This window comes from Puma concolor, chromosome A3, assembly GCF_028749965.1.
Source record: "Puma concolor isolate L17-30 chromosome A3, mPumCon1.1.hap2, whole genome shotgun sequence".
NCBI lineage: Eukaryota > Metazoa > Chordata > Mammalia > Carnivora > Felidae > Puma > Puma concolor.
Window position 1 is genome coordinate 102,286,228 of NC_141669.1, and position 23,381 is coordinate 102,309,608.

The 23,381-nt window shown below is 37.5% G+C and overlaps 1 protein-coding gene across 16 annotated transcripts in view; it reads left to right on the forward strand.

Moving 5' to 3' along the window:
- Nucleotides 1-23,381, forward strand: part of TASP1 (taspase 1) — a 320,757-nt gene that overhangs the window by 152,401 nt on the left and 144,975 nt on the right. For 6 of the 16 annotated variants that reach the window (XR_015249357.1, XM_086701663.1, XM_086701668.1 and 3 more), the window contains one exon: nucleotides 5,215-5,325. The exons of 2 other annotated variants lie outside the window; for them this stretch is intronic. Coding sequence is in view for 11 of the 14 variants with exons in the window: in XM_086701663.1 (XP_086557789.1) it covers nucleotides 5,215-5,325 (111 nt within the window). In the remaining 3 variants the exon portion in view is untranslated. Of the gene's footprint in view, nucleotides 1-4,628; nucleotides 4,671-5,214; nucleotides 5,326-8,650; nucleotides 8,924-23,381 lie in introns of those variants that run through there. 8 more of the 16 variants (XR_015249356.1, XR_015249355.1, XM_086701673.1 and 5 more) reach the window with 4 other exon arrangements.

Here is a 23,381-nt window from a genome sequence, read left to right on the forward strand (position 1 = left end):
AAGTGATTTTTTTTAAAGTTTATTTATTTATTTTGAGAAAGAGGGAAAGCACGAGTAGAGGAGGGGCAGAGAGAGAAGGAGAGGGAGAGAATCTCAAGCTGACTCTACACTGTCAGTGCAGGGCTTGAACTCACAAACTGTGAGATCATGACCTGAGCTGAAGTCAGATACTTATCCGACTGAGCCACTTTGGTGCCCAGTGTCAAGTGATTTAAAAAAAGCTTTTGACATTTTTTGAATGGTTTGTATTTTTGGCAGTGAGTACATATTTTATGTGTATTCATAATACACACATATGTGTGTATACACATATGTGTGTATGCATCTTTGCATGTATATACTAAGAGGGTGCAGAGGAAAGGAGGGAAAAAGTGGGAAGGAAAGATATATATATATATATATATATATATATATATACATATATATATATATATATGGCATATATGTATATGGCAATCTTTTTCATTGCTAAGAACCTTCTCTCTCCATTTACCAGTGTTGTGTGTGTGTGTGTGTATGTGCACGCAAATTAATAACATGAGAAGATGTTACTTTGTCCCTGGACCTATTGGGGAATCTGAGTGGATTGTTCCTTCTTTTGCTGTGAGTTTTTTGACTATAGAGTTGAGTCATACTTCTCCTTTAGTCTCAGTAGATGCTGAGATCATTTGATATCCTTTACCTGTTGTGTGAATTAATGAAGGACCTGATTTTCTAAAAAAACTATTGGAATACCTTTGGCAGTTTTGTTTTTTTTTTAAGGTGAGCTTTTTATTTCTTTTTTCCATGACAAGAACATTTTTTACTTGAAGCATACTTCAGAATATTTGGTTCTAAAAGATATATATAAACCATTCCATTCAAGAAAAATAAGAATACACATTTTCCTCAGGTATACACAGAAGAATCCCCTGGTGAAATCACATAAAGGACATAACAAATATTAAAAATTTAAGGGGCGCCTGGGTGGCGCAGTCGGTTGAGCGTCCGACTTCAGCCAGGTCACGATCTCGCGGTCCGTGAGTTCGAGCCCCGCGTCGGGCTCTGGGCTGATGGCTCAGAGCCTGGAGCCTGTTTCTGATTCTGTGTCTCCCTCTCTCTCTGCCCCTCCCCCGTTCATGCTCTGTCTCTCTCTGTCCCAAAAATAAATAAAAAAAAAAAAAAAAAAAAAAAAACGTTTAAAAAAAAAAAAAAAATTTAAGAGTATGGAAATCATACCAGCTATATTTTCCAACCACAAAGGTACAAAACTGAAAATCAACAATAAAACAAAGCTGAAAATCTACAATGTAAATATTAAATATTTAACATGTAGATTTTAAACAACACACTATTATACAAGCAATGGGCCAAATAGGAAATCAAATGGCAAATCAAAATATGTCTCAAAACAAAAGAAAAAGAATACACAATATTCCAAAACCTATGGGATGCAGCAAAAGCAGATGTTAGAGTAAAATTTATGATATAAATGCTTGTATTAAGAAAAAAAAGTTCAAATAAACAACATTATACCACAAGGAACTAGAAAAAGAAGAAACTTAGCTGAAATTTAGTAGAGGAAGGAAATAACAAAGTAAAATCAGAATTTAAAATAGAGACCAAAATAACATAACATTGAAAGTTATGTTATGACCAGTTTAAAACCAAAAAAAAAAAAAAAGGAAAAAAAAAAAAACACACACACACACACACAAAATTGGCAATGCTTTAACTACATTAACTAAGAAAAAAAAGAAGACCAAAAATCAACATGGGGAATGGAAGAGAAAACAATACAACAGATAACCATAGAAATGCATAATGTGATAACAGATTATTATAAACAATTATATACTAACATCAGATATTTTAGGAAAAAAAAACCTAGATAATCCCTAAAAATGCACAAATTACCAAGATTCAATCATGAATCTTAAAATCCAAGAAGTAGGAAATCTTCTTAAGCCATTAACAAGAATGAAAGTTGAATTAGGAATTAAAAATCTCCCAGCACAGAAAAGCCCAAGACCACATGGTTTCATTGGTGAATTCTACCAAACATTTATAAAGTAATAATAACAATATCAAAATCTTACAAATAATAGAGGGAACATATTCAAAATCATTCCATGAGGCCAGCGCTATCCAGATACCAAAGCAGGATGAAAACAATACAAGAATAAAAAAGTCTAATTTGTCCAATATAAGTATTACTACCCTGGCTTTCTTTTAATGTCTATTTGTGTGATAAATGTCCCTCCATCCCCTCACTTTTATTATTATTTTTAGTGTTTATTTTTGAGAGTGAGGGTGAGAGTGGCATAGGGACAGAGAGAGGTTGACCGAGGATCCAAAGCAGGCTCTGCATTGACAGCAGAGACTGACATGGGGCTCGAAACATTAACTGTGAGATCATGACCTACGCCAAAGTCAGACGCCCAACCGACTGAGCAATCCAGAAGCCCCACTCAAAGTAATTATTGATAAATATGTATTTATTGCCATTTTTTTTTTACTTGTTTTGTCATTGTTTCTGGAGATTTTCTGTGATCCTTTCTTTGTCACTTTTGGTCTCTCCTTTGCTCTCAGAAAGTCTCCTAATATTTCTTGCAGGTCTGGTTTAGTGGTCATGAACTCCTTTAGTTTTTGTTTGTCTGGGAAACTCTATCTCTCCTATTCTGAATGATAGCCTTGCTGGATAGAGTATTCTTGGCTGCAGATTTTTCCTATTTGGCGCTTTGAATATTATCAGGCCACTCCCTTCTGGTTTGACATGTTTCTGTTGAGTTAATCTGTAACTTTCCTTGTAAGTTAAGGACTTCTTTTTCTTGCTGCTTTCAAGATTTTTCCTTTATCACTATATTTTGCAAATTTAATTACAAGATGGGTTGTTATTGGCATGCTTTTGTTGATTTTGATGGGAGTTCTCTGTGCCTTCTGATCTGCATGTCTATTTCTTTCCCCCAGATTAGGGAAGTTTTCTGCTGTTATTTCTTGAAATAAATTTTCTGTCCCCTTTTCCTTCACTTCTTCTGTGACTCCTATAATATGAATGTTATTACATTTGATGAAGTCACTGAGTTCCTTGAGTCTATTCTCATGTTGTATAATTCTTCTTTCTCTTTTATTCAGCTTCATTATTTTCCATTATTTTGTCTAATATATCTCTTATTCATTCCACTGCTTCTTTCAGCCTGCTGTTCATTGCATCAAGCCTGTTTTCCAATCTTGTTTATTGCATTCTTTATTTCTGATTGGTTTTTTAACTCTTTCATCTCTGTTGTAAGGGTCTTACTGATGTCTTCTATTCTTTTCTTAAGCCCAGTGAGTATCCTTATGATTTTTGCTTTAAATTCTCCATCAAGCATGTTTGCTTAGATCTCCAACCATGGCCTTATCTTGTTCTTTCATTTGGGATAAATTCCTCCATCTTGGCATTTTGTCTAAGTCTCTTCCTTCTTTTTTTTTGTTTTTAATTTTTTAAATTTTATTCATTTTTGAGAGAGAGAGACAGAGTATGAGCAGGGGAGGGGCAGAGAGAGAGAGAGAGAGAGAGAGAGAGAGAGAGAGGTAGACACAGAATCCGAAGCAGGCTCCAGGTTCCGAGCTGTCAGCACAGAGCCTAACGCGGGGCTCGAACTCACAAACTGTGAGATCATGACCTGAGCTAAAGTGGGACGCTCAACCGACTGCGCCACACAGGCACCCCTAAGTCTCTTCCTTCTTTTGTGTGTTAGAAAAGCCAATTATGTCTCCTGCTTCTGAAAGTAATGCCTTATGAAGTCATGTAGTGCCCAGGGTCTGGCGCTTTAGGGAGTGTCTCTGGTGTATGCTGTGTGTGCTGTGCTCTTGTAGTTTAGCTGCTCTGTCCTTTAGGCCAGTCATTTGCAGAGGCTCTCCTTGCCTACTATGGTCAGTATTTGGTCCCTGGCCTGAATGTGATGAGTTTTAACTAGGTGTGCTCTGGTCTGTCTGTGAAATGAGATCTGACACCAGCTCCACCAGAACTGAGGCCCGGCAGAACTCTGGTCAGGAGATGTGGTGTGGGCAGGAGTTTCTGTTGGTCTTCAGGGTAGGAGTAGGGAGCGGCTGTCACACTGGGACTTAGGCAAGCTTGACTGAAAAGGGCAATACCGCCAGAGCAAAGGTGTGTGGAACTTGGTGTAAGCAAGTTAGGCAGCCAGTGTCCATGCTGATCTGCTTCCCTCAGGATTTTATTTTATTTTTTAAAAGATGGGAAGCATAAGGTCTTATGTATCTACTCTTGTCTTTTGGGTAAGAGGACATTTATATTTTAATTAATGCAGCTGATTTTATGTAGAAAAAGCATTTCAAAGGGCACTTAGTATTTTTTTAAAAGGCTTATCCCTCCAATGTTATCAAAGTAATTTTTAATATTTTGTATATCTAAGAAAAAAATCAGTCTCCTCAGAAATCTTTTATTTGAACTTATCAACCTGTAATGTAAATTAAATTTCCTTTGTCTCAACTTTGGCAGACAGTTTCTAATATTAACAGGTAGAAAATTGAAATAGAATTCTAGGCAGTGCTTCCTATTGCCATCATGTCTACCCTTTTTTAGTGTGTCTGAATGGTCCAAGTTCACTCCAGGGATTTAAAATGCATTCTTTGTTTTACAATTACAGAGAGTATTCACCCGTGAAGGCTATGTAAGTTACTATTATAAGGTGAGAAAGGTGCTATTTTATTAAGTCCACTTTACAGCTGTTGATGTGACATTTTATCGAAAGGTAGGTAGAGGGAGATGCAGGTTGTTGCTGGCTGTTTAGATTTCTCCCATGCCCCCAGGTATGTGGGGTGCCGGAGGCAAAATGGTAGACTCAGGCCACTTGTATATAAACAAATAACGAAATGTAAAACAATTTTTTGTAGTTACCCAATAATGGAAATAAGACAGAGCCCTAGGAGATTCCTAGGCAGAGAATTTGAATTCCTTCCTGTATTATGTAAATCATTCCTATGAAAAAGGGGTTTTCTTTTATTTTTCTCTGTTTCCTTTTGACATTAGACAGTTGTTTCTTTATTTTCTGCTGAATCTTATTACTAAAATCCCAGATTGTTCATAGAAGTCATTTCATCCATCACTGAATTATTCTGCAACACAACCACTTCTTAAGTAGTACATAAGGGTGTTTTAGTGCTAAGAGGATAAGAAGGATGTTTATAGCATTGTTTTTTCCTCAACTGTTTTTGGTTTCCTTGGATTTCTAGGATGTGGGGAGCATCTTGTGCGTACCATACTGGCTAGAGAATGTTCACATGCTTTACAAGCTGAAGATGCTCACCAAGCACTGTTGGAGACTATGCAAAACAAGTTTATCAGTAAGTATAACATTAAAAAATTATGTTCTTCTAAATATAGATTGATTTACTGAGCTGCAAACTAGTTGGATACCTCATTTGTGCCATGAGATCTAGCTCCAGTCCCTAGGATAGACTTAGACCTTCAATTAATGCTGGTCATAGAGATCTGGTATACCAGATACCCACTAATGCATGAAATTTGCCATATAACTGATCTAATGCCCAAGCTATGAGGCATTATCTAGGATTAGAGGGGTATACACAGTAGCATAAAATCCTACTAAAACAAAATTCAAGGAACAATATCCTTTAAAAGTTTTATAGTACACTTTGATTCTTTTTTTAGTTAGTGTTATATTAATGAATCTGGGGCTGCCATGTACAGTTGTATAAGGTTGAGTTGAAATCCTTCCTGGGCTCCACTTGCCAAGCTGTGTAACCAAATGTGAAGCTGCATCAGTTTGGAGGAAAGGGTGCCTTTTTCTAATCTGTAGAAAGGTTTTGTATAGCCTAACAGTGGCTGTATCTATAACTGTTACATTGGTTTAAAGCTATCTGATTTAGTCTGATTTTCCCATCATGTAACATTGAGCTTACCACCATGGAAAGAGTAGTGAAGTTGTATAAGATGTATAAAGTACAGTTAAAAATAAGTTAGGGTAATAACCATGAATAAATTAGAGAAAGCGTATTATAGGGTTAGTCTGGGAGGTTGGATCTTTACTTGGAGAATTAAGACAGAGTATAATAAGATGCTAATTATGTGATAAGGACAACACAGACAAAAATCACAGAAGGCCTTAAAATCTCAGTATAAGAGTTCACATTTGACCTGATAGAAAGGAGAGAATCCTTATTTGTTTCTAAGTTGACAAGTAAAATGGTATCTTGGGGGAGGGCTTATAAAGTGTATCTAAGATTGTCCAAGACCATCTCTGTAGGCAAGAGACATTAGGACCTGGAAATGGTCCAAGGGATGAAGAGGATGGAAGAAATGGAGAAAGTGGAAATATTGATAGACTCAGATTTTGAGACTAGGTGGATGTAGCCCTCTGGATCAAATCAGGACATAGAAACATTAACATTAGGTTAATCAGGGGAAGTTTAACATAAAGATTTGTTAACTATGTTGAAAGTGTAACTATAATATATAAAGAAACTCTATGTTGTACTCTAGAGAGTGTTCAAGGAGGGACATACTTGTAAAGGGTATAGATCTTGATGAAGAAGGTATGGTTTGGCCGCTGGGTAGCAGAGAAAAGAAGTTCACTGGTTTGACCAGGCTGGGACTAGTATGGAGTTGCTGAGAAAACAATAGGCCACTCTCTAGAATGCATATAGAGAGCAGATATCAGTACCCATTGGTTGGGTGTGTAGTGGGAGCCTGGTACCAGTGGGGCAGGGACACAGAGGACTTCAGAGTCCACCAGGCCACAGAGAGCTTACAGAGGGACTGACTACTTGCTGTTTGACCCTCTGGGCCACAGGGGCTACATGCAGACTATGCAGGGTCTTGCCAGTGGAGTCTTGTGCAGCTGCAGGGGGCCTATTGCTAAGCCCAGGCTTAGATGTTAAAGTCACCCACCCACACTGTCTTCACACCCACACTGTCTCTCCTCCCCAGCCCATGCTGGATATTGCAGGAAGGGTGCCTATTGTAACTGTTTATCTTCTCTAGTTCAGCTGAATGTCTGAATCCTTGCCTTCATTCTGCTAGTTCCTTCCATATAAGCCTAGTCTCTTTATACATGTCATTTTATATTTGTTTGCCACTTTTCCCTCTCTACTGGATAGCATCGGGATTCAATGGACCTTCTTTGTCATTGGGAGGGACCATCTGCTTCATAGTCACTCTGTTCCCAATGTTGGCTTGTACTGAGATAGGACTTGCTCTCCACTTCCTTACGGGTTGCTGGCTACTATTGCTACTAAATTCACTATGGGGTCCTTGGTATTTTTGTAGTCTTTGACTTCTTCTGTACACACAACATCCACTTACAGTAGATGCTAGTGGTAGTAGAATCAGATGATCGGAAACTTCTTGGAATAGTCAGTGAGAATGTCAAGTCCTCACGGCCTAAGTATATCAGGCTAGTTTTTTGTTTGTTTGTTTGTTTGTTTGTTTTGTTCTGTTTTGTTTTGTTTTACTTTACTCCTAGAGCATCTTACTGGCCTGAGGGAATGGGGAACTTTTCTATGTGGCTTTCTGTGTCTTGAGGCCCCCTCTATTCTTGGATCCTTCAGATCTAGCTAGGGCTTTTTTATTTGTCTCCTCTTTTTCCTCCACCCTTACCAGCTTGGAAGGAGGGACAGAAGCCTATACCAGTGATCAAGTCTTTTCTTCTGGTTTTCCCACAAATGTCCAGTGTGTCCAGTCATACCCCACCCCAGTGCTACCTTTAGGGTACTGGTGGGGAACTCCAAACTATTTATTTTGCCAAATTTTAGGCTTTACCTGCTCAAATCATATTTCATTCTAGAGCTGTCTGTACTTAGAATTTATGAAAGTCCACTTAGAAGCTCAAAGGATAAAACTTAATATCAGCTACGTAAATACACAACTGATGGGATCCATGGAAGTTTCTGGGGATGGAGATAAAACTATATTTCATTATTGTACAGGCCTTTAGTAGGTATTGTGCTCTATTAGGAAAGATTTTTAGGGCAGAGAGAGAAAGAAAAACAGATTATGGATGGGAAAGAATTGGATATATCTGAAGGAAGAACAGAGAATTCAGTATGAAGAGATTTTGTACACATGCTTTCTTACAGTTATTTGAACTGAGGTTATGAAGATATAAGGAATGGTATTAATTGTATGCATGCTAGCAAGAATTGCTTGATAGCAAAATGTGAGCTGAGGAATGAGTTAGGGACAGGTCTTTGAGGTCTGCCTCTCATAGTTTTTCTGAAAAAGGTTGATTACATTTGTGTCACTATATCATCAAATATATCAGAATCAGACTTCGCTATTATTGGTCTTTTGTTGTAACAATTACCAACTGTTGATTGCTGTTTTTAAAGGAAACCAAATTTTTGACCTTAATAACACATATAATTTATATAATCTGATATTTGTTACCCAGCTATATTAGAAGCATTCTTAGAACATTAGTGGGAAAGAATAGTAAGAGGTGAAAACTGGATGCTCAGGAGAAGTTAACTTCTTGGAACCAATGGTGGATGTGGAACTATGGCATGTGGCAACTTTCTGAAGCACTTTACTGAGTCTAAAACCACAGATTAACCAGCTGGTTGTACCTTTGCAGATTTAGGTCCATGCTAAGGAGTTCCTGAATTCCACTCTGTTCTCTTCTGTTGCTTGTCCTCTCCTTTTCTCTAGCTTTTAGCAGCTACTCAAGAGAGTTGGACTGCAGTCTGTCATTCCGCCACTGGATTCCATGACGTAATACATATTGAACCCCATCTTAAAAATTCCAGACTCATGGAAAGATGTAAGAAACTTCAGAGCCCACCTGTTTATTTAATAGTTGAAGAAAAGTTTCCAAGTTTAATGACTTGTCCATGTCACTTAGTCAGTGTGTATACTTTCTGTAAGATCACACTGCCTTTTTTTTTTTTTTTTTTTTTTTTTTTTTAAATAAAATGAATGGGAAATAACAGAAGGAGAATGTTCTGGTGGTTAGCAGAGTTGGGTTCTACTCTCAACTCTGTGTCTAACTCACTGGATGTAACAAGTTACTTAAGCTGTTTTGTTTTCTTAAAAAAAAAAAACAAAAATAATGTTAGGCAAGAGACAGTTTCTAAATTCCTTTACATGCTAAGTTCTATGAATTCTCTACTGCATTCAACCTGAAAATGTGAAATTCTTTTTAATCAGGTGATTTGGAAATGGGATTAGAAAATGCAAATTTTCCAGAACCACTTGGGAATTTTCAGGAACCACAGATGATATTTATAAAGTAGGTAGAATGAAATAAACAGAATTTACCAGAGGCCTGGACAAGGAGCAAGGAGGTTGGGTTCTTTCTTCTTTTAACAGTGATGAAATTCGTTGTTTGTTATAGGACAAGTCTCTTTGTTCTCAGTTTCCTCATGTGTAAAATGAGGGGCCAGAAAGTCCCTTCTAGCTCCAAAATTCTATTTGATCCTTGGTTTGTTTACAGGCCAATCTAAACTATTTGTGTGAACATACAGTTGTAAATCAAATTGCTCCTTAATTGAAGCTATGAATTAAAATTGTTAATGGTGGATTTTAAATTCGTATTTGAAGTAATTTGGTTGAAATCCTTCTGACAGTGACTGCGACAAGCTAGCAAATACTTTTCTTGGTTTTATGGAAAGACACTACTGTATTCTTCCTTTCTTGCTTCCTTTGCTTTTTCTTTAAAAAAGCATTTGCATAGATAATATATCTAGAGATTCTCATTGCAGTGGATACATAGAAAAATTTTAGATAATAATCAAGACAGATACCCATTTCCCATTTACTCTAAGTCCCATTGCTTTTGCCAGAAAGAATCACTACTGACAATTTGGTATGTGTCTTTATAGTATATTCTTTTTGTCCATGCACACACCTCTTTCTATCTTTCATCATTTATAACAATTATAGAAGAGATTTCTAATATGTTGTTTTGCAAAATACTTTTCACTTAACATACCTTCATACTTTTAATGTGTCACTATGCATAGGTTTATAGCTGCATATCCCATATCATAATTTATCTATTTCCCTACTGAGAGAGATTCATGTTGTCTGTAATTTTTAAACATTTTTTAACGTTTATTTATTTTTTGAGAGACAGAGAGAGAAAAAACATGAGTGGGGGAGGGGCAGAGAGAGAGGGAGACACAGAATCTGAAGCAGGCTCCAGGCTCTGAGCTGTCAGCACAGAACCCGACATGGGGCTCGAACTCACGAACTGCGAGATCATGGCCTGAGCTGAAATCGGATGCTTCACCGACTGAGCCACCCAGGTGCTTCTCTGTAATTTTTGTTTATATCATTTTCCCATGTGTGAATGCCTATTTCTCTGAGTCTGAGCATTTTACACGATGCCATTTTCACTCTTTTTGTAGCATATCAATTTTATTTTTTTAACTTTTTTTTAGTGGTTGCCCTAGAGGTTGCAATATACATTTACAACTAATCTAGGTCTATGTTCAGATAATATTATGCCACTTCATGGGTAGTGCAAGTACTTTAAATAACAAAAATTCCTAATTCTTCCCTCTCATCGCTTCTATCATTGCTGTCATTCATTTCAGGCATACATAATCATATATAAGTACACCCTCCCCCACACACAAGTGGGTATGTTGTTGCTATTATTATTTATATAAATTATTATATATGTTGGATCACTTAAGAATAGGAAAAGTAAAGTTTATTTGCCTTCCCTTATTCCTTCTTTAATGTTCTTCCTTTCTTTATGTAGAATGATGTTTCTGCCTTATCAATTTCCTTCTCTCTGAAGTATTTCTTTTTAACATTTCTTGCAAGGCATGTCTACTGACAACATATTCCCTTAAAGTTTGTTTGTCTGAGAAAGTCTTTATTCCTCATTTTGAAAGATAGTTTTGCAGCATACACAGTCAAGTTTGGTGGAGTGTGTGTGTGTGTGTGTGTGTGTGTGTGTGTTATTTTTCTTTTGACATTTGAAATATTTCACTTCAGTCTCTTCTTGGTTTCATGATTTCTGAGAAGTCAGATATAATTCTTATCTTTGCTCCTCTATGAGTGTGGCGTTTTTTTTCCCCTCTGGATTCTTTCAAGATTTTTTTATCTTTGATTTTCTGTACTTTGAATATGATTTGCCTGTATATAGTTTTTTTGGGGTATTTATGTTGCCTGTTGTTCTCTGAGCTTCCTGGATATGTGATTTGGTGTTTGACTTTAATTTGGAGAAACTCTCAGTCATTGTTTCAAATATTTCTTCTGTCCCTTTCTCTCTTCTCCTTTTGGTATTCCCATTTTGTTTAGTTTACATCTTTTGTAGTTGTTCCACAGTTCTTGAATATTCTGTTTGATGCTTGTTCTGTCTCTTCAAACGGTGTTTTGTGGTTTTTAGTATGCCTTGTAATTTTTTCTTGATAACTAGACATGATGTATTAGGGAAAAAGAACTGTGGTAAATAGGCTTTTAGTAATATGGTGATGAGGTGTTGGGGGAGGAGAAGTATTCTATATTCCTGTAATTATGTCCCAGTCCTTTAGTAGCCTATGCCTCTGGTCTGTGAACTTCATAAGTGCCTCTTAGTTTTTCACCCCTACACTCTTCTCCCATGTAGAAGGTTAGAGCTGGATGGAGTTGAATATTTTGCATTGAGTTTAGGCTCCAACAAAACCCCAACAGATTAAGCTCTGATAGAATAGTTTCTCTTGAGGGTAGGCCTTGTTAATGAGAACAGAATGTTCTCTTGTATTTATTTATTTAAAAACATTTTTAAATGGTTATTTGCTTTTGAGAGAGAGAGAGACAGACAGAGTGTGAGCAGCAGTGGGCAAAGAGAGAGGGAGACACAGAATCTGAAGCAGGCTCCAGGCTCTGAGCTGTCAGCACAGAGCCCAACGCAGGGCTCAAACTCACAGACTGTGAGATCATGACCTGATCTGAAGTCAGATGTTTAACCGACTAAGCCACCGAGGTGCCCCATCTTGTATTTAAAAATGGTTCCTTTTCTCCTGTTTCTGCTGGAAACAAGAAGGGATTTTTCTGAGGTCTTCACTACTGTGAAAACTTGGTAGAGCTCCAGGAGTTAAAACTCACAAAAGTGTCATCCCATTCCTCACCCCACAAGTTTTTAACTCACCAGCTTGTCCACACTGAGACTCTAGTAGTTCTTCAAAAACAGTTCTGGTTTTCCACTAGTTGTGTGGAGGTTTCTCTTCATGACTTTGCATTCTGATAAGTTGGGATTCTCTGTATCTGACTGTCTCTATTTTGGGGGGCAGTAGTTTACCTTGTAACCTCACTTTTCTGATGGATCTAAGAAGAGTTGTTGATTTTTCATTTGTTGTTAGGATGGAGTAGCAACTTCCAAGCTCCTTACATACTGGACTATAAATTGGAAGTCTCCTTCACACTGTTTTCAAATGGTTATTATCAATTTTAAGAAAATATTCAAGGGGTTCCTGGGTGGCTCAGTTGGTTGAGGGTTTGACTCTTGATTTTGGTTCAGGTCATGATCCCAGGGTTGTGGGATTGAGCTCCACACTCAACATGGAGCTTGTTTAAGATTCTCTCTCCCCCTTCTGTTCTACCCCAGTTATGTGTTCTCTCTCTCTCAAATCAATCAATCAATCAATCAATCAATCAATCAATCAATCAATCCAAAATCAGGATAAAAAGATAGCTTCCAGTTTTGAGTCATCTTTTCTTGATGAGTGAGGTTGAGCAACTTTTCACATATAATTTGGCCTTTTGTATTAATATGTGAATTATCTGCTCATAGTTCTTGACCATTATTCTGTTGTACTTTTGAATGATTTTCTTTTAATTGATGTTTAACTTTTATTAATAGTAAAATTACCTAAAATGAAATTTTTTTTTTTTTAATATTTTTTTTTCAACGTTTATTTATTTTTGGGACAGAGAGAGACAGAGCATGAATGGGCGAGGGGCAGAGAGAGAGGGAGACACAGAATCGGAAACAGGCTCCAGGCTCCGAGCCATCAGCCCAGAGCCCGACGCGGGGCCCGAACCCACGGACCGCGAGATCGTGACCTGGCTGAAGTCGGACGCTTAACCGACTGCGCCACCCAGGCGCCCCAAAATGAAAAATTTTTAAATGGCATAGCAGTAACCATCTCTTCAGAATTTTAAAATGACCTTGTTTTTTTTTTTGAGTGGTGATAATGTTTGATATCTGTGACCTTCTGCAGAAATAAGTATTGTTTTAAAGTAATTTTACACTTATGATTAAGTAATTTGTTTTCATGTATTTTTCTAGGCAGTGACTTATTATTTTCTATTTTTTGTAATTTGTAATAAACTCTGAAATTATCTTAAATGTAGGGCTCTTTAAAATCTACTTTTGAGGGGCATCTGGGTGGCTCAGTCAGTTAAGCAACCGACTTCGGCTCAGGTCATGATCGTACAGTTCGTTAGTTCGAGCCCCGCATCGGGCTCTGTGCTGACAGCTCAGAGCCTGGAGCCTGCTTTGGATTCTGTGTCTCCCTCTCTCTCTGCCCTTCCCCTGCTTGCACTCTATCTCTCTCTCTCTGTCAGGAAATGAATAAACATTAAAACAAATTTAAAAATCTCCTTTTGATAAATGAGACTTTAATGTGATAGAATGGAGTGAAATTGAAAGACATTTTGAAGATTGAACTGTTTTTGTTTCTACTTGCATTACCATTATGTCAAGATCCAGAGCTTTGGTTTGACTTAATATAGGAACATGAAAGAGAATAACCAATTCATGCATTTTTTAAAAAACCACTGTTTGTGTAACATACAAAACCCATAAAAATGGGTACTATAAAAATAGTGCTTTAATAATACTTCATGCTAACCAGCTGATTATAGACCGAATGCTTAGTTAACTAGGGAAAAGAAATAAATAGGTTTCCTTTTTAGTTGTGCTTTTTAAGTGATTACACACACACACACACACACACACACACTTAAAAGCTCTTACAATGATTCAGATGTGACTTTTCCTATTCATGGTTATTTTTGAATGAACTTGGTTTCATGAATTATTCTTTTTTTCCATGCAAACTGTGGCTGTATGTGTGGTATGTGAACTTCAAGGAGGCATTATAGCTTCTTGCCCAATTCTTAACAAGTAATGTCCCGTACATTTTTTCGTTAGTTCTGCTCGCTACCAAAAATAGTAGTTGATCAAATGTTATCTGTAAAACTCAAATTTCCCTTTTCTTCTCTTTAGCTTTCTACGCTATCAGTATTATCAACCAACAGTCTCTGTGACCATTGTTGAAAAATACTGTGCAGTATACAGTATTATTATTTAAAAAGTGGTTTTCACTGTATGTTATTTTATACATTTGGGGGATATTCTTACACTGTTATGACATCATAGGTTTATTGTCAAATGCAGAATGCCATCTACAATTGAGTTGAAGGGAGTCCCCTCTTGTGATTTTTCTGCCAAATTGAGAAGTTGTATTTGATAAATGTTTTCTTGTAATGACAAAATTTTTAACTAAAACCCTAATAATTCATGAGCATTAGCCTCCATAGGAAGAACAAAAGTACAATGTCAGTACACATTTTAACCTCTTCCTGAGATCAACTATGTTTCATGAATTTCTTTATAATTTAAAAAACTTTAAAAACATGCTGTTCTCTTTTTGAAACACTAAAATCTTTTTCTTTTGTACCATTCTGAAGCCTACTCTTTTTATCTATTAAAAAATCAAATGTGTTTTTCCTTTATTATCAGAAATGATGTGATGCTTAGTCTGTTGTACTCACATGTCCAAGTTGCAAAATAAGGAAAACAATAAATTAGGCAAATTCCAAAGCATGATTCATCACTAATCCTTGGGCCCTATACATTTATACTTTCAGAATTTTTAACATCTTTTTATTAAGCAAATATTCATTGAAATCCATTTAATGTACTTTGTTGGCTAGTGCAAGAGGTTTAGAGATAAATAAAACAGATTTGTGGGCGCCTGGGTGACCCGGTCGGTTAAGCATCTGAATTTGGCTCAGGTCATGATCTTGTAGTTCATGGGTTCAAGCCCTGCATTGGGCTCTGTGCTGACAGCTCAGAGCCTGGAGACTGCTTTGGATTCTGTTGTCTCCCTCTCTCTCTGCCCCTTCCCAACTCATGTGCATGCGCGCTCTCTCTCTCTCAAATAAATAAACAAACATTAAAAAAAAATTAAAGGAAAAACAGATTTGCTATCAAGGAGCTTGCATTGTAGGTGAAGAAAAAAAGCAAATGCATAATAATAAAATGTAAGATGCAATAAGTGCCACACTAAAGTTCAGGAAATATAGGCCCTCCTGTTCCTGGCAATTTCATGAAATAGAAACTCTGGAACCTTCTGATTACAAATAATCCAACAGTGCTGGGCAAAATACTAACTGAAAAGGAATCATACTTTCAAGTGAATAGAACAGAATTTTCATTTGAGGTGGTCCTGGATACATGAAGCTCTCTGGGCTTAATGAAAGAAAATTTAAATCTTTCCTGAAAGAATGTTCTTTCAAGTCAAATCTTAAAATGCTCCTCAAATATGAATCCAAAGTATAATCTTAAATTACAATGCAACACTTTACGTAAAGAGAGTTACCATGAGAGGATATATGTCAATAGAAACTGTAACTAGATTACCAAAGATGTTACATATTAGAATTGCTAGATATAAAATATGAAATAAGTATGTGGTAGACATTAACTTGTTTAAAGCTTTTATTTTAATTCCTGTTATTAAATATACAGTGTCATATTAGTTTCAGGTGTACAATATAGTGATTCAACACTTCCATGCAACACACAATGCTCATCACAAGTGTACTCCTTAATTCCCCCAGCCCCCTCCCCCTCTGGTAACCATCAGTTTGTTCTCTATAATTAAAAATCTGTTTCTTGATTTGTCTCTCTCTCTTTCTTTCCCCCTTTTGCTGTTTTCTTTGTTCTTTAAATTCCACATATGACAGAAATCATATGGTGTTTTTCTTTCTCTGTCTTATTTTGCTTAGGGTTATACTTTCTAATTGATGTCATTGCAAATGGAATGATACCACTTTTTTATGGCTGAATAATATTCCATGGTGTATATGTACCACATCTTCTTTATCCATTCATCAATGTATGGATACTTGGACTGCTTCCATAATTTGGCTATTGTAAATAATGCTGAAATAAACATAGGGGTGTGTGTATCCCGTTGAATTCATGTTTTTGTATTCTTTGGGAAAATACCCAGTACTGCGATTGCTGGATCATAGGGTAGTTCTGTTTTTAACTTTGTGAAGAACCTCCATACTGTTTTTCGCAGATAGCTGTTCCAGTTGTGATTCCCATCAACAGTACACAATTGTTCCTTTTTCTCCACATCCTTGCCAGGGTGAGCACCTGGGTGGCTCAGTCGGTTAAGCATCTGACTTCAACTCAGTTCATGATCCCATGGTTTGTGAGTTTGAGCCCCATGTCGGGCTCTGCACTGATGGTGTGGAGTTTGCCTGGGGTTCTCTCTCTGCCCCTCCCCCCCCTCTCTCTCTCTCTCTCACACACACACACACACACACACACACACACACACACACACAAAATAAAGAAATAAACTTTAAAAACAAAGCAAAACCAAAAAGAGTCTCTTGTGGTTTGTTCCCCCTTTCCTCCTTTTCCCCCTTCCCCTAAGTCCATCTGTTTTATTTCTTAAATTCCACATATGAGTGAAATCATATGATATTTATCTTTCTCTGACTGACTTATTTCACTTAGCATAATACATACTAGTTCCGTCCATGCTGTTGCAAATAGCAAGATTTCATTCTTTTTGATGGCTGAGTAATATTACACGGTAGTGTGTGTACACATATACATCTTCTTTCTTCAGTCGATGGACATTTGGGCTCTTTCCATAATTTGGCTATTGTTGATAGCACTGTAATAAACATTGGGGGTGCATGTGACTTTTTGAATCAGCATTTTTGTATCCTTTGGATAAATACCTGGTTAGTGCATTTGTTAGGTTGTAGGGTAGTTCTATTTTTAATTTTTTGAGGAACCTCCATACTGTTTTCCAGAGTAACTGCACTGGTTTGCATTCCCACCAGCAGTGCAGAAGTGTTCCCATTTCTCCATCTGTCGTTTACTGAGTTGTTAATTTTAGCCATTCTGACAGGTGTGAGGTCGTATCTCCTTGTGGTTTCGATTTGTACTTCCCTGATGATGAGTGATGTTGAGCATCTTTTCATGTGCCTGTTAGCTATCTGGATGTCTTCTCTGGAAAAGTGTCTGTTCATATCTTCTGCCCATTTCTTCACTGGATTATTTGTTTTTTGGGTGTTGAGTTTGATAAGTTCTTTATAGATTTTGGATACTAACCCATTGTCTGATATGTCATTTGCAGATATCTTCTCCCATTCTAAAGGTTGCCTTTTAGCTTTGTTAATTGTTTCTTTCACTATGCAGAAGCTTTTTATCTTGATGAAGTCCCAAAAGTTCATTTTTGCTTTGTTTCCCTTGCCTCTGGTGATGTTTCTAGTAAGAAGATGCTCCGGCCGAAGTCAAAGAGATTACTGCCTGTGTTCTCCTCTAGGATTTTGGTGGTTTCCTGTCTCACATTTAGGTCTTTCATCCATTTTTAATTATTTTTGTGTATGGTATAAGAAAGTGCTCCAGTTTCATTCTTTTATGTGTTGCTGTTCAGTTTTCCTAAACATTTTGTTGATGAGACTTTTTTTTTTTTAATTTTTTTTTTTTAATTTTTTTTTTCAACGTTTATTTATTTTTGGGACAGAGAGAGACATAGCATGAACGGGCGAGGGGCAGAGAGAGAGGGAGACACAGAATCGGAAACAGGCTCCAGGCTCTGAGCCATCAGCCCAGAGCCCGACGCGGGGCTCGAACTCACGGACCGCGAGATCGTGACCTGGCTGAAGTCGGACGCTTAACCGACTGCGCCACCCAGGCGCCCCTGATGAGACTATCTTTATTCTATTGGATATTTTCCTGCTTTGTAGAAGATTAGTTGACCATATAGTTGTAGGTCCATTTTTTGGGTTTTCTATTCTTTCCATTGATCTAAGTGTCTGTTTTTGTGCCAGAGCCATATTGTCTTGATCACCATAGCTTTGTAATACGGCTTGAAATCTGGAATCGTGATGCCTCCAGTTTTCTTTTTCAGAATTGGTTTGGCTATTCAGGGTCTTTTGTGATTCCATGCATATTTTAGGATTATTGTTTAGCTGTGCAAAAAAATGCTAGTGGTATTTTGATAGGAATTGCATTAAATGTGCAGATTGCTTTGGGTGATATAGACATGTTAACAATGTTTGTTCTTCTAATTCATGAGCATGTGGAATGCTTTTCTATTTCTTTGAGACCTCTTCAGTTTCTTTCATAAGTGTTCTATAGTTTTCAGAGCACAGATCTTTTACCTCTTTGTTAGATTTATTCCAAGGTATCTGATGGGTTTTGGTGCAATTGCAACTGGGATTGATTCCTTGATTTATTTTTCTGTTGCTTCACTATTGGTGTATAGAAATGCAGCACATTTCTGCATATTGAATTTGTGTCCTGTGAGTTTGCTAAATTCATGTATTAGTTCTAGCAATTTTTTGGTGGATCTTTCAGGTTTTCTACATAGATTGTCATGTTGTCTGCAAATAGTGAAAGTTTCATTTCTTCCTTGCTGATTTGGATGTCTTTTATTTTGTTTTGTTGTCTGATTTCTGAGGCTAAGATTTCCAGTACTATGTTAAATAATAGTGGTGACAGTGGACATCCCTGTCTTGTTCCTGACTGTAGGGTCATCCCCATTGAGGATGATATTAGCTATGGGGTTTTTGTGTATGGTCTTTGTGATGCTGAGGTATGTTCCATCCAGCCCTACTTTGTTGAGGTTTTTTGTTAAGAATGGATGCTGTGTTTTGTCAAATACTTTTTCTGCATCCATTGACAGGATCCTGTGATTCTTATCCTTTCTTTTAATAATGTGGTGTATCATCATGTTGATTGATTTGCAAATGCTGAACTAACCCTGCAGGCCAGGAATAAATCCTGCTTGATTATGGTGAATAATTCTTTTAATGTTGAATTCCATTTGCTAGTATTTTGTTGAGAACTTTTGCCTCCGTGTTCATCAGGGATATTGGCCTGTAATTCTTCTTTTTAGTGGGGTCTTTGGTTTTGGAATCAAGGTAGTGCTGGCTTCGTAGAATGTGTTTTGAAGTATTCTTTCCATTTCTAATTTTTGGAACAGTTTGAGAAGAAAAGGTATTAACTCTTCTTTAAATATCAGGTAGAATTTCCCTGGGAAGCCTTCTGGCCCAGGACTCTTGTTTGTTGGGAGATTCTTGATTACTGATTCACTTTCTTTGCTGGTTATGGAACTGTTCAGATTTTCTATTTCTTCCTGTTTCAGTTTTGGTAGTTTATAAGTTTGTAGAAATGTGTCCATTTCTTCCAGATTGCCCAGTTTGTTGGCGTATAATTTTTCATAGTATTCTCTTATAATAGTTTGTATTTCTGTGGTGTTGGTTATGATCTCTCCTCTTTCATTCATGATTTTTATCTATTTGGGTCCTTTTTCTTTTTGTTAAGTCTGGCTAGGGGTTTATCAATTTTAATACATTCAGCTCTTAGTTTTGTTGATCTGTTCTACTGTTTTGTTTGTTTATATATTTATTTCTGCTGTAGTCTTTATTATTTCCCTTCTTTTGCTGGCTTTAGGCTTTATTGGCTGTTCCTTTTCTAGCTCCTTTAGGCATACGGTTAGGTTGTGTATTTGAGACCTTTCTTGCTTCTTGAGATAGGCCTATATTGCAATGTACTTCCCTCTTAAGACTGCCTTTGCTGCATCCCATGCATCTTCATGTTGTGTTTTCATTTTGGACTGTTGTGTTTTCAAAATTACTTCTTTAATTTCCTTGTTAACCCATTCTTTCTTTAGTATGATGTTCTTTAACATCCATATATTTGAGGTCTTTCCAAATTTTTTCTTGTGGTTTACTTCAAGTTTAATGGCCTTGTGGTCTGAAAATATACATGGTCTGATCTCAGTCTTTTTCTACTTGTTGAGGGTTGATTTGTGACCCAGTATGTGATCTATTGTGGAGAATGTCCCATGTACACTTGAGAAGAATGTGTATTCTGCTGCTTTAGGATGAAATGTTCTGAATATATCTGTTAGGTCCATCTGGTCTAGTGTGTCATTCAGAGTCATTGTTTCCTTGTTGATTTTCTGCTTAGATGATATGTCCATTTCCCTGGGATGCTAAAGCCCCCTACTATTATTGTATTATTATCAATGAGTTTCTTTATGTTTGTGATTAATTGATTTATATATTTGGGTTCTTCCACATGGGGGCATAAATATTTATAATCGTTAGATCTTGATGGATAGACCCCTTAATTATGATATAATGCCCTTCTTCATCTCCTGTAAAAGACTGGTTTAAAATCTCATTTGTCTGGGATAAAGAAATTGTGGTTTATATACACAATGGAGTACTACGTGGCAATGAGAAAGAATGAAATATGGCCCTTTGTAGCAATGTGGATGGAACTGGAGAGTGTGATGCTAAGTGAAATAAGCCATACAGAGAAAGACAGATACCATATGTTTTCACTCTTATGTGGATCCTGAGAAACTTAACAGAAACCCATGGGGGAGGGGAAGGAAAAAAAAAAAAAAGAGGTTAGAGTGGGAGAGAGCCAAAGCATAAGAGACTGTTAAAAACTGAGAACAAACTGAGGGTTGATGGGGGGTGGGAGGGAGGGGAGGGTGGGTGATGGGTATTGAGGAGGGCACCTTTTGGGATGAGCACTGGGTGTTGTATGGAAACCAATTTGACAATAAATTTCATATATTGAAAAAAAATAAAATAAAATCTCATTTGTCTGATATAAGTATGGCTGCTCCAGCTTTCTTTTCACTTCCATTAGCATGATAGATGGTTCTCCATCCCTTCACTTTGAATCTGCAGGTGTCTTTAGTTCTAAACTGAGACCCTTTTAGGCAGCCTATAGATGGATCTTGTTTTTGTTTTTGTTTTTTTAAAATTCATTCTGATACCCTGTGTCTTTTGAATGGAGCATTTAGTCCATTTACATTCAGTGATTATTGAAATATATAAATTTAGTGCCATTGTGTTACTTGTAGAGTTGGTGTTTCTGGTGATGTTCTCTGGTCCTTTCTAGTCTTAGTTGCTTTTGGTCTTTTTTCTCCCTTCAAAGAGCCCCCCTTAAAATTTCTTGCAGAGCTGGTTTAGTGGTCACAAACTCCTTTAGCTTTTGTTTGGGAAATTCTTTATCTCTCCTTCTATTCTGAATGACAGACTTGATGGGTAAGGAATTCTTGGATGCATATTTTTCTCATTCATCACATTGAATATATCTCTTTTAGCCTGCTAGGTTTCTGTGTACACATCTGCTGCTCTTCTTATTGGTCTTTCCTTGTAGGTTAAGAACTTTTTTTCATGATCATTCCTTGTCTGTATATTTTGTGAATTTGGCTATGATATGCCTTGACAACGTATGGCTTTTGTTGAATTTAATTGGAGTTCTCTGTGCTTCTTGGATTTTGATGTCTGTGTTGATGTCTGTGTCTGTTCCCATATTAGGGAAGTCTCAGCTATAATTTGTTCAGATAAACCTCCTGGCCCCTGTTCTCTTTTTCTTCTGGGACTCCTATGATACAAATGTTATTCCATTTTAGTAAGTTGTTGAATGCCCTAGGTCTACCTTTGTGATCCATTAGCTTTCTTTCCCTCTTCTTTTCACTTTCATTATTTTCCATATTCTTATCTTCTGTATCACTGATTCACACCCTGCTTTGTCCATCCTGATTTTTATGGCCTCCATTTGGGTTTGCATCTTGGTTATAGCATTTTAATTTTGGCCTGACTTGGTTTTAATTCTTTTATCCCCACAGAAGGGGATCCTCTCACGTCTTCTGTTTATTATAAGTCCAGCTAGTATCCTTAAGAAGTTGTTTTAAATTCTAGTTCAGATACCTTATGAAAATAAAAAAATATATATAATTTATAAAAATAAAATTAAAAAAACAAAAGAAAGAATTGATAAAATAAGAAAATAAATGAAGAAATAATGTTAAAAAAATAAAGAATAAAAGTAAAAGGGAAGCTAGATCCTATTTCCCCTAGAGTTAAGCCTTGTAGCGCTCTGTGATCAGTAGACTTAGTGTGAGTGAGTTGTTTCTGCTGGTCTTCTGTGGGAAGGGCCTTTTTCACGAATCTTAGGTGGATTTGTCCTAGTGGAGATGCACTTTAGGGTGCAGGGAGGTGGGTCTTGGTATAAGTGGCTCTGGTCTCCAGAAGGTGGTGCTGTTTGCTCCCTGTAGGCTTTCAGTGCTAATGGGCAGGACGAATATGGTGGCACCCCACTCTCTAGCCCAGGAAGTGAAATTTCATGCCCCCCACTCTTTATGGAACCCTCACAGAAGGGCAATCAATCACCCCTCTTGTGTCCCCAGTTGTGGTCACATCACTGCATTCACCCTGACTTTGTCCAAGCTTTTTTATCTCAGGTGCATGACTAAATTTCAAAACTCAAAATTTTAGGGACTACTGCTGGACGGACCCTCACTGTTCCTCTGGGACAGGGTCTCCTGGAACTTTTGCCGCTTGTCACCCATGCAAAGAATGCTGTGGTATAATCATGGTTCAGAGTTTATGGCAAAACAAAGCAGAAAGCCAGCACCCCAGCTCCCTGCCCCCAGCAGGAGTCCTATTCCTGTGTTTGGGAACAGTGCAGCACATTAGCACCGCCCGTTCTTGTGTCCCAGAGGACTCTCAGTCCTCACTGTCACTCCTGGGACTCCACCCTGCTTTGCCACCTGAGCATCTTTTTTTTTTTTTTTTTTTTTTTTAAATTTTTTTTTTTCAATGTTTATTTATTTTTGGGACAGAGAGAGACAGAGCATGAACGGGGGAGGGGCAGAGAGAGAGGGAGACACAGAATCGGAAACAGGCCCCAGGCTCTGAGCCATCAGCCCAGAGCCCGACGCGGGGCTCGAACCCACGGACCGCGAGATCGTGACCTGGCTGAAGTCGGACGCTTAACCGACTGCGCCACCCAGGCGCCCCGCCACCTGAGCATCTTTAAGCCAGGCTCTCCCTTCATGGCAGCAGACTTCTAAAAAATTCAAATTATGTGCTCCACTGAGCATAATACTTGTGGTTGCCTCATAAAGCAGGCTACCTCTCCACTGCCGTATCCACAGTTATATCTCCCCCAAGTCAACTCTTTGCTCCTCCTACCTTCCATAACATGGTTGCTTTTCTACACAGACTTGCAGTTTTTGTTCTCTCATCTCTGATTGATTTCTTGGGTGTTGAGAATGATTTGATAGCTATCTGGCTGTGTTTGAGGGAGGAGACCAGCTTAAGGTCCTCCTATCCCCTGCCATCTTGACTCCTCCTCTTATATGTTCTTTAT